The 11,005-nt window shown below is 42.9% G+C and overlaps 3 protein-coding genes across 7 annotated transcripts; 1 reads left to right on the plus strand and 2 right to left on the minus strand.

Moving 5' to 3' along the window:
* Positions 1–117: 117 nt before the first annotated feature.
* On the plus strand, positions 118–2,073 carry LOC117787450 (IST1 homolog). 5 transcript variants are annotated; one of them, XM_034625982.1, is made up of 5 exons: positions 130–416; positions 474–1,188; positions 1,272–1,334; positions 1,611–1,670; positions 1,761–2,073. In XM_034625982.1, the coding sequence occupies exons 1-5, from the start codon at positions 235–237 to the stop codon at positions 1,971–1,973; spliced, it is 1,233 nt and encodes a 410-aa protein (XP_034481873.1). In that variant the 5' UTR covers positions 130–234; the 3' UTR covers positions 1,974–2,073. The 5 variants fall into 5 exon arrangements, with proteins under 5 accessions (XP_034481877.1, XP_034481874.1, XP_034481875.1 ...); XM_034625986.1 differs by lacking the exons at positions 1,611–1,670; positions 1,761–2,073 and adding an exon at positions 1,477–1,503 and having other exon boundaries at positions 118–416; XM_034625983.1 differs by lacking the exon at positions 1,611–1,670 and having other exon boundaries at positions 129–416.
* On the minus strand, positions 1,940–2,919 carry LOC117787452 (ribosome maturation protein SBDS). Its single transcript, XM_034625990.1, has 2 exons — positions 2,749–2,919; positions 1,940–2,692 (listed from the first exon to the last, which is right to left on the minus strand). The coding sequence occupies exons 1-2, from the start codon at positions 2,877–2,879 to the stop codon at positions 2,065–2,067; spliced, it is 759 nt and encodes a 252-aa protein (XP_034481881.1). The 5' UTR covers positions 2,880–2,919; the 3' UTR covers positions 1,940–2,064.
* Positions 2,920–3,216: 297 nt separating this feature from the next.
* LOC117788763 (radial spoke head protein 3 homolog B) lies at positions 3,217–10,265 on the minus strand. The gene is made up of 4 exons (XM_034627626.1): positions 9,983–10,265; positions 4,534–4,624; positions 4,060–4,475; positions 3,217–4,006 (listed from the first exon to the last, which is right to left on the minus strand). Exons 1-4 carry the CDS (start codon positions 10,177–10,179, stop codon positions 3,484–3,486), a joined length of 1,227 nt encoding a protein of 408 aa, XP_034483517.1. The 5' UTR covers positions 10,180–10,265; the 3' UTR covers positions 3,217–3,483.
* Positions 10,266–11,005: the final 740 nt, after the last annotated feature.

The raw sequence follows: 11,005 nt of genomic DNA on the forward strand, positions 1-11,005 counted from the left end.
TAGATTTTTTAATATTTTGTTAGAATTAAAAAACACAAAATGGCAACTAAGGTTTCAGCAGTGAACAATGAGCGTTCTATTGAGCTAAATTTAATCTATTTTGTGCTAGGATAGTTGGCAGCACTTGTTCGTGACGTCACATACACAGTTTGTTTTCTTTAGTTCATGAATCATTCACAAAGAAAAGAAAATTATTGTAAATAGAATTCAGTAAAAAGAGCTACAGGTGACAGAATGTTCTCCAGCGGTCCCAACTATAACAAGCTTAAGACAAATCTGCGCTTGGCGCAGAATCGTCTCAAGTTGCTGGAAAAGAAGAAGGCAGAGATTACACAGAAATCGAGGAAGGAGATTGCCGATTATCTCGCCACAGGAAAAACTGAACGGGCTCGAATCCGGGTGGAGCATATTATACGGTAAGAACTATGACTACAGTGAATAGTGACAATATATTTAAACTGGGAAAATTGCAGTGAGGATTATTTGGTGGAGGCCATGGAAATTGTGGAGATGTACTGTGATCTTCTCCTGGCACGCTTTGGACTCATTCAGCAGATGAAGGAACTGGACGCTGGCATAGCCGAACCCGTGTCCAGTCTCGTGTGGGTCTGTCCCCGTCTGCAGAGCGACGTGGCCGAGCTGAAAGTCATCTCCGACATTTTTGTGCACAAGTATGGTCCACAGTTCGGGGAACACTCCCGGACTGCAACCGGAGAGCATTACGTGTCGGAGAAGCTGATGCACAAGCTGACATTGCAGGCACCGCCCAAGCTGCTTGTGGAGAACTATTTGATAGCGATTGCCAAGAACTACAACATCGAATTCGAGCCGGATCCACAGGTGATGCAGGAGGAGCAGAAGCCCGATCCGCAGGCTCATCTCATTGATTTGTCAGACCGCAATAATCTCAGTGGAGGTGGTGCTGCAGGTCCACCACAAATGGGTTTCATTGGCTATCCGCCAATGCCGCAATTACCGGAAATGCCAGCTCCTCCTAACAGCAAGCCATTTAATTATCCACCCTTTGGTGGAGGTGGTGGTGGTGGTGGAGGCGGAGCAGCCGCCTGTGCCGCTCCAGCTGCAGCACAGCCGCCGCCGCCGTTCGCCTACAACATACCGCCCAATCAGCCGACTCCGGCGCAGAGCAAGTGCGCCGAGGAGAAGGATTTGAATACGAACTTTATTAATGTAAGTCTATTCTTAGCTTAAACGCTTCTCGTAGAATGTATTGGCTGTAATTAGCATGTCTCTGCATGATTGGGAATTTACAGCACGAAACTAAAGGCAGTCCCGAGCAGTCGGATGGCTCTGGCAGTCCGGATGAAAACATTTTGGTAGGTTTGCCCCCATGTAGTACGCCTGGACCTATTCCAAAACTAACTTGCTTCTTGTTTTCCCCCTCATTGTAACCCAATTTGCATCAATATCTCCGATGTCTTTGTTCTGTGACGTCTCTCAATGTGCGTGTAAGTGTAGAGAATACCATGAGTCATTGTCGTTGTGCCTGCTTATCTAATCCCCCTGCTTCCCGCTGCTTGAGATACATATTTACATATCTTTTTGTTATTATTATTTATGATTTTATTTTGCATTCTTATTTCGCATAACAGCGCCCCCAACCGCACGATCCGCCGCCACGTTACTCCTCGATTAATCCTGTCAACTTGCAGGTCAGCGACTCGCACTTGACCGACGACATAGACACCCTATATTATCCATCTCATACAATTTCTCATTCATTTTTCGATTTCTCGCTGCAGAATGCCAACAAACCGAAACCACAACCACGTTCCAAGCTGCCGCCTGGTGGACCCGAGCAACCCAGTGCACCGCCACCATTGGATTTACCCTCGTTGCCCAATGTGCCCAACGATCTGCCGGATGTGCCCGTCAGTGGCAAGCGTGAGGACGATGATGAAATAGATTTCGATGAGCTATCGCGTCGTTTTGAGAACCTGAAGAAGCGCAAATGAAGCAACCTCCACCAGGATCGACCATTTATTCTTTAAATCTTTATGTTCACATTAATATCCAATTATGATTTATATAAAAATGTAATCACATCTAAAACAACTCGTCGCTCTCCACAACTTCCTTGAGTTCCAGCAGCTCCAGGAGACCCTTTCCCTTGGTCTCGTTGCGCACCAGCTCGTCTATGACGCGATATTGTCCTGGATCAATGAGCAGCGTCAAATGCAAGGTGGCGTCTTCCCATTCCTCGTGCTCCACGGAATTGGCCAGCTTGACCACAGATTCCTTCAACTTGCCACCGCCTTCCTTGCCGGCAAAGGTCACGCGCAACTTCATGCGAGAACGCTCAATAGGCATGTGCTCGCGGAGCATTTTGATGGCCTCCAGTGTGTTCTGCTTGATGTTTTTGTTCATCTTAACGGAGAAGTGTGCATCCTTGAGGGATTTCTCAATGATCGATGATGAATATGGACGACGTGTCTCGGGATTTACACAAAGTGCCGCCACACTGTTCACTATACTATTGAGCTGAGAGTCCAACACACTTTGTCGCTCCTTCTCCGACACCTGCAGTTCACCTTTACTCAATATTTCCTTGCAAATCTCTGTTTCGTCCTTGGCACCGAATGCCTTCTGCAGTTCATCCTTCTTGGCTGCTTGACCCTTGGACACATTTGTGAATATTGTGTGTGTTTGCAGAACTTCATCAATGTCCTTTTCGCTAAATTGGTTAATTTTGTTAATAGGCAACCATGTGATTTAATAATAGTCGCTAACCTGTTATTACGCCAGGACAACACTTTGTTTTTGTAGCAGGCAATCTCAAAACGCTTGCCAGCCTTCTTAAGTCTTACGATGGCCACATTTGTAAGGCGTATTTGATTTGTAGGTGTAAATATTTTGGACATGATGAATGCTTAGAGCGAGACGGCACAGCTGATTTACAAACAAAGCCAAAGTGCTGCCACCTCGTCGAATGGTTGCCAGCATAATTTTTCGATCTGGCAGCATGTACCATTTTAGTTAAAAATGATCAATTTAAAAATAAATACATTTACTTTTAATTTTTGTAATATTGAAGCTGGAATTTTTAAATTTTTCGCAGAGTTTTTTGTAAGAACTTGATTAATTATTTGAGATTTTCTTTTAAATTTGTAAAATGTTAAACTAATTTTAAACAAAACTACAACTCTATTGCTAAGGCAAGTTTGGTATTTTTTAGGTTTTTTTTAGTACATATTTGTACCATTTTTTTGTATCGCTTTATTTGTTGATAATTTGCGTAAAACATAAATCTTTAACAATATTGGCTTACTTTTGATGCAACGATTTGGCGTCTATGTTATTGTGTGTGGCAACATGCGGCCAAGACGCGTCCGCGTGTTGCCAAACACAAGACAAAGCGGCTCTTTGGATTTCTTAGTATGCACTTTACGACCACCGGATGGGCCTCAAACTCAAAACTTAACTAAACCAAATCATATCGCATTTTATTCATATTTCCGTCCTTCATTATAGATGCGGCGACGATGGCTGCGCCTCTGGGCAGTCGGACATTTCCGTTTCCGGTTCACAGGCGCACGTCTCCATGCCGTCGGTCATGCAACCTTCCTCTTCACAAATGCCCGCATCCGACGCCGATGGCTCGGATTCGCCCTCCTTGTAGCCCATGTAGGCGGTGGCGCGCTGTTTGATAATCTCCTGTATTATGGCTGTGAGAATCTCGCGTGAGTCGACTATGTGGCCCACTTCCTGGGCCACCTCAGCAGACAGCCAGGGGCAGACATTCTTGATGAGCTGCTCCTTCTTCACTGCATCACTGGCCGGCTCAATGCTTTCCAGCACCTCTGGCACCAGGCTGGCAATGTGTCCTTGCAGCAGCTTAGCCGCCGTAACGCTCTTTTGCATCTCCGCATCCAGCTCCTTGGCAATGGCATCCTGGCGCAAGCGACGCTCCTTCTCAGCCTGCAGGCGCAGCTCTTCGGCCTCCAGGCGGCGCAGTTCGGCCAGTTCCGCCTCGCGTTGAGCCAGGAATCTGCAGTTTATATATTAAGATTATAGCTAGAATATGATTTGTCAAATACTTACTCCTCCTGCTTGCGGCGCAGTGCCTGGAGCTCCATCTCATGGGCCACTTCGAGCATGCTTTGCTCAATGCAGGCATCCACAAGCACATCAATGATGGGCTGAGCTTCGGCATCAAAGTGGAACAGCTCGCCATCGGCAATCTCGGTGCCCACATCGATGCCCACCTTGGCGGGCACATATGGCGGTGTTGGTGGCTTCTCCAGAAAGAGGTCCGTCTGTGTGTCCACTGAGAATTCTGGCGGACGCTGTACCAGCTTCTCCAAGTACTTCTCTGTCTGCATGTTTTCGTGTTTTCTGCCCCTCACCGGTGGCGGTGTTCCCAGGACATTGCGTTGATTGCGGCACTGCATCGATCGTTTGCGTAGCATATTACGGCGCCGTAATTCCGCAGCTTTGTCGAACGGATCCACGTCCGCCTGTAAATGCAGGAAAGCGATTAGTCATGGGTCAGGGTTGCTATCGGTGCACACTTGCAATCATTGTCGGGGTTCCAAAGTTGCTTCCCTTTATGACGCGACGGTCGTACATCATGTTCATGTAAGGCTCTGGCGGTGGAACGACGGGCCTGCAAAGAGTTAAAACTATAGTAGCAGTCAATTAAGAAACCTCGACCCAGTTCGAACACCCCTTGATTTGTTGTTTTAGACCCAAATCTGTTGCACTCTCAAGGCGATAAGTATCAAATTTTTGCAATGGGGCGTTTGCTTGTCAAGACATCTCCGATTTGAATCAATTTCCGTTAAGTTCACTACACTTTTGGGTCACATGGTTGGGGCAGTTTATAGCCCACTTTTAAGCTGCTGAAACACGGTTAAAGTCATTTTGCACAATGGCTTTAAGGGAGCACAAGTTGAACCTGGACTGGTCAGTTATTTATGACTTGATAATTTATATATGTACATAGAGAAATACACATAGGTACATATATGTATAGGTATAAGGCATAAGGTTGTGGTACAGCTATATATATAACATTGTCAGACATTGCACTCCTTTGGGCTTTGGAACCTGAACTCGTGACCTATGCAAATTTTCGAGTTTGTTGGCGCACAAAACTGGCCCACAAACAGGAAGTCACATTGAAGTTCCCAGCCAAGCAGCCGCGGCCTCAAATGGCAAATGTCTGGTATCCGCATGTGTGAAGCGAGCGAATCCGGGGTTACTCCATACGATTCTCACTGGGTCTGGGTCCTGAAGAACAAAGCAATCAACCAAAGTGACGACTCAGATACGAGTACGATTTTATAGTAGAGTAGCCAAAGCAAAAATGGAATTGCACTCTACGGGAATTGTTTGGGTGGCACTTGAAATACTTTTCATTTGCTTAAGTATTTTGGTCATAAGTCAAATTTACATTTTACACAGAAGACCGAAATTTCCGCAGTAGCTTGAGATATATAAATGTACATATATGAATAAGTGTGTATACCTAAAAACATACTATATACGTTATTAAAGAGATTAAGGAGATTAATTAGAGTTATTTTATGATTTTCAAATGAAAATTGAATCATTAAAAGCAGTCCAAAATTATTATTCAATAGATATAATCTACACTAACAAAATTTCATAAAATTTTGAACTAGGCAAAAATATTAAATCGTTGATTATTAATCACTATTACTTAGTTTTAATTGAATAAATTAAGGGCATTCAGGATATTATAGCGATCATTTATCCTAGGATTGTCAAAGGGAAATAAATATAGATAAAGGTATCCAAATATGAGATTATCATTATGAGTTATCCGACTACAATACGTAATTAAAGGAAACCCATATATGTATGTACATATTGAGGTCATTTATAAAATAAGAATACCATTCACTGAAAATGAGGCAGCAGCAAAAGTTTTTCATATGTCCACATGTATGTACACTTATAAATACGAGTAAATTTACTGGCACTAGATGGTATTTATATTCTCATGCCTTTGTGGATCCAAATGCCATATGTAGAATGAATGTCCTGCTGCCTTACTTCACACCCAGTTCGGGTTTTTTGTTGTTGCCTTTGGTTTTCTTCTTTTATAAGGCTCTTTTTACGGTTCTTGTTGTTGTTGGAGCCAACAATATCTTGATTTAAATTATTTAAGAGAGGTAGAGCAAGAGAATCAAAGTCCAGAGGCCCGTTGCATGACAAATAACGATGTCGATGTCCTTCCATATGTGAGGGGGTGAGATTAGGTGATCAGGAGGGGGTTAAAAACGTTTTATCAACGACAATGCGCTAAATAAATTAATCAGCACTTGAGTTGAAAATTTCAAAGCTATTGTAGCACATTTCTAATTGAATTGTTGACGCAGCAATCGATATAAGGCTGTGGTGAGAGGATTGACCAACCAACTACTGAGCCACCCAACCACTGGACAAACGCCAAAATAAGTATGTGGCCCTCTCACGCGTGTTTGAATTTATGGTAATATTTCGAACTGCTTCTTGGCCCACTTTTGCACTTGGGATGGTGTTTGGGCCTTGCTTGTTTTTTTTATATTTGGTAGACCCTGTATTTAAAACATACAAAGGGTCTTTTAGGTTTGTCGATGTGGGAAATATGCGTATGTGAATAATACATTTTATGCGGTATTTATAACGCACCATACTTTGAGTAAAAAATCATAGATTAATAAAAAATTATGAAATCATACATGTAAGTTAGATTCCTTAAAAAATTGGATTTTATAAGAATCTATTTTAAGACTTTGAAATCAGGAAAAAATAAGAAGAAGTGAGAATAAAAATTTAATAAAGTTTCGAACGGAAACCTTGGCATAAAACTCAGATCTCCGAAGCTATAGGAGCTAGAGACCCAAATCTTGGAATGTAAGTTCCTATAGCTTGAAGGAATATGTCCAAATTTCTTTTTGAATTATGCTACGTTTCTTGCCTCTTCTGCTTATCGAAAGCAAACAAATAACAAGAGAAATTTTAAAATAAAAGCTTGACTTTTGTCACATATGATAAGAGTCATACTACCGATGATTCGACGTAAAAGGTTTAAACACAGTCGCAGTAACAAAGTACAGGGTCTTTCATAGTCAGGCTCACTTGGGTTCCTTTTATGAAGTTCTTATTACCTTTTGTCGCCGTTGCGTCGCTGCTGCAGTTGCTGCTGGAACTGGGCCTTGGTTATGTGCAGACCTCCGGCCAGCGACAGTGATTCGGATTTGGAGGACACTGCAGCAGCAGCAGCAGAAGCAGCGGCAGCGGTGGCAGCTGCCACAGCGGCTGTGGCACGCACTCCATTCTGACGAGTTGCCGTTGTCGATGTTGTTGCTGTTGTCGCTGCCTTGTTTTCCTTTTCAGCTGCAGGCATTGGTTTGTTATCCTTGTTTAGGTTGTTCTGGTTGTTTTGGTTGTTGTTGGCATTGTAGTAGCTGTGCAAGATCATGGGATAGGAGGAGTAGGCATAGACATGGCGTCGCAACATGGACGCGGGCAGCAACTGCAGCTCATGGGGCGGAGGCAGGAAGATGCCCGTGGGCACCGTTGTCTCGAAGCGTGGACGTTCCATTTGGCGTGTGATGTCGTTCCAGGCGCCGGTGACGTTGCCGGCACTGCTGTGACCACTACCACCGCGTCCGTAGTTCTCCTCCGGCGCCAGGAAACGCAACTTCTGGCTCAGCTCATCGGCAAAGCTGCGCACCTCCTGTGTGCTCCTCGAGAAAAAGGAGCGCGTGGTCAATGGTGGATTGCTGGATGAGGCACCTGCCGCAGCACGTGACTCTACATGTTCCACTGGCTCACGTATGATGGGACGCACTATGGCTTGATTCGGTTTGGGATTATGCGGATTATTATCGGAATCTACCTCCACGGAGTTGTGCAGCACCGAGAAGGAGTTGGTGACCACGTGCTGGAAATTATAGGGACTCTGATAGCGTTGCACGTTGTAGGGGGATTGTTGGTGGTTGTGGCTATTGTTGTTGCTGGTTCGTCCTGGTGCATAGGGATAACTGCTGGCAAAGGAAAAGTTCTGTGCCCGCTGCTCCGGTCTATTGTTCTGTTGTGGGAAGTGTTCTGGATTTATGTGCTGCTTGGGGCTGTTGCTCGTCTCTGGCATGATCCGATTGAATCACTCGCTTCGCATTTGCCGTCTTATAAATAGCCACAGTCGACACTACGACACTCCGACACTCCGACACACGGACACACGAAAATGTTAATCAATATTACTTTTTTTTCTGCCTTCCTTTGTTATGTTGTTTTGCTGCCCCTTTTGTCCTGTTGCTGGACGGCAAGGAGCACGCGTTTTGTACCGCACGGTTCGACTGGCGAACGCCAAATGACCACGGCTCTCGGTGTTAGGTGCTCGGTGCTCGGCCGCAGCCATCGCCCATCGCCTGGTCAGCTGTCTGCGCCACAGGGTTAAGGGTTGTGGGTCGAGGGTTGAGGCGAGTGCTTTGGCTCCCAACAAACTCCCACCATTGCCAACAATTAACGGCCTTTTGCTGACTGTTGCCGCACAATTGAAATGCCGCCAAATTCGCGCTACCAAGAAAGCCTTTTGCATGCCACATTATGTATTCCAACACTTGGCGTTGGCATAGTTATACTTAGTTGAACTCTTTGTGTGTGTTTCCAATTAAAAGTGCTTCCTGGCTGTCCTCCATGCTCTGACACCACGCGGTGTCCTTGAAATTGGCAAAGTCCAAAGCTTTTCATATAACAACTGCTTGTGTCAAGTGGCGCATTTCCTGTCAATCCCCCAATCCCCTAATCCCCCAGTCACCCACTCCAACTAAAGATGACTTCACGCATTTGCCGCTGACATTGAAATAAGGTGGGTGTTGGGGTCGTCTACCTGGAACTGGCCAAGGTCAATCGCAAGTTCCGCCCTAACCAGCTCCCAGGGTTGACGTGGGCCGCTGATAAGCGGAATTAATGAAGCAGCTGAGTTGGTTTCTTGGAACCTATCGATGTGTCGCAAGCAACTGGCGTGGCTGTCACAAAGGTCAAAGGTAATGTTCGAGTGGAAATGGAATCAAAGATGGAATCAAAGCCTATTTCAAGTATCTTTAATTGCAGCATTAATTACAAGAAAAAGGCGCGAATTTTAGATTGTAATTTTATATCAATTCAAAAGAAACATCAACAAACATATCTAAGAATTGTCCTAAAATTTAATCATGTAATTGCAGGGAATAACAGAAGAAGCATTTCACTATATAAGAAACATATATGATAACACTCTGAAGTAGGTTTAGGGGTTTGAGCCTTGGTTCAATTTAATAAAAAATATAATTTTATGTGTCCAAATTTTTTTTAATTCTCTTAAATTAAGTAATCAAATAATGATATAAAATAATAAATAAAGTCCTACAAAGTTAAAAATGAAGTTCTTAACTTTCAAAGGAATCTTACTGAAGATAATGATCATTCATTATAGACAATCAAATATAAAATATTATGCAATTAATTTTTTTTGTATTCGAGTTCTTGAGTAATATAATATTCTTAAATTTCATTTGCAACACGTTCGTAAATATCTCAATTTGTGAGTTAAAAGAAAACTTATCCTATTTTATTTCATTTATCTATCAAATGACCTTAATCTGACCCAAGTCTGTCACCAATATCGCAATATTAACCTGTCTATTTTTGCATTTAACGGCATTTACGACTATAAACTACGTCAATTTAAGTTTTAAGCACCCAACAAACCATCATATCATAGTTCTGCTTCTTCATACCTAAATAGCTGACAATACACGAAAGTTCCCATTTAGAATGCGTGCTTGGAAACTTGGCCATTGAGCTCCTATCTGACCATACCCAGCAATGGTTTAATAATTTATTTACGCAATTTATGAGTGGACAACAACTTTCGTTTTCTGTTTTCTTTGATGGATTCATTGACCTCTCTGGAGTGACGTATATAGATTCCCTTTTTCAACCCACAAGGAAATCTGTGTAAACTTACTTGGGACAACCTTTGATTTTGACGGGCTTTGGCTGACTGGCCCACCAGAAGGCCTGTTTGCAGGGTGGGGCAGGACAGGGTTTGTCCTGCCATTTCAGTTGCATCTCGGTGACTTCCGTGCGTGTGATTCCCGTGCTGAGGAACTCCATGCCGGTGCCTTTGCTGCCCACGGTAGCACGCTTCGGAATCGTTGGCATTTTTGTGGTTCTGTATACTTTTTGTTTTTATAATGTATAATTTACAGATATATAATATTTCAAGTTGTTGATTAATTTTACGTATATAAAAAGTCTAGAAACTGACACATTTTACAAAGCGTTTGATTGATTTGCTTTTTAGCATTTGCATTAAATTTAAAATTAAAATTTCACAAATAACTAACGTTAATTTGTTGTCTTTCTCGACATTTTGTTATGTTTCTACTGCGACGTATCCAAAATAAACAACAACGGCGGAATTTTCTTGGTTGCCATGGGAATTGATTGTCGGCATTGTTGCATTGTTTAACTGTTGCCTTGTGTGGTCTGGGATCGGGAGGATGTTGCAGTAAGTGCTATCTATGATGTGACTAACTCCGCAATAAACTAAATAAACTAGACAAGGACGTTGTACAGCAAAAGTAACACGGCGAACACATTAAGGGCCTACAAAGCTGTAATATCTTTATTTATGAAGGTTATTTTAATATTTATAGTGTCACGCAAAATATTACACTCCCGTGAAAACTATTCCTAATCTTGCAGTCAAATTTCAATCGTTTTGCCTTAATATCATTTGCAGCCATTCACTTTTTACAGAAACTGCTGCAAAGTTCAGCTTGAATTTGGCATTACAGTAACGATTCATGTTATTAACATTGAACTGCACGGTAAAAGTGAAGCAGTTAACACAAGCAGTTGGTAGTATACTGCTTGGTTTACAGCGTAGATAAGCAGTTTGTAAGCAGTACAAAGACAGTTATATTTGAAAGAAACAGTATGAGGCTAAAACATTATTTTCTTTCAAAAATGTTGCTAAATAGAC

The sequence above is a fragment of the Drosophila innubila genome, assembly GCF_004354385.1.
Source record: "Drosophila innubila isolate TH190305 chromosome 3L unlocalized genomic scaffold, UK_Dinn_1.0 0_D_3L, whole genome shotgun sequence".
Taxonomy (NCBI): Eukaryota; Metazoa; Arthropoda; class Insecta; order Diptera; family Drosophilidae; genus Drosophila; species Drosophila innubila.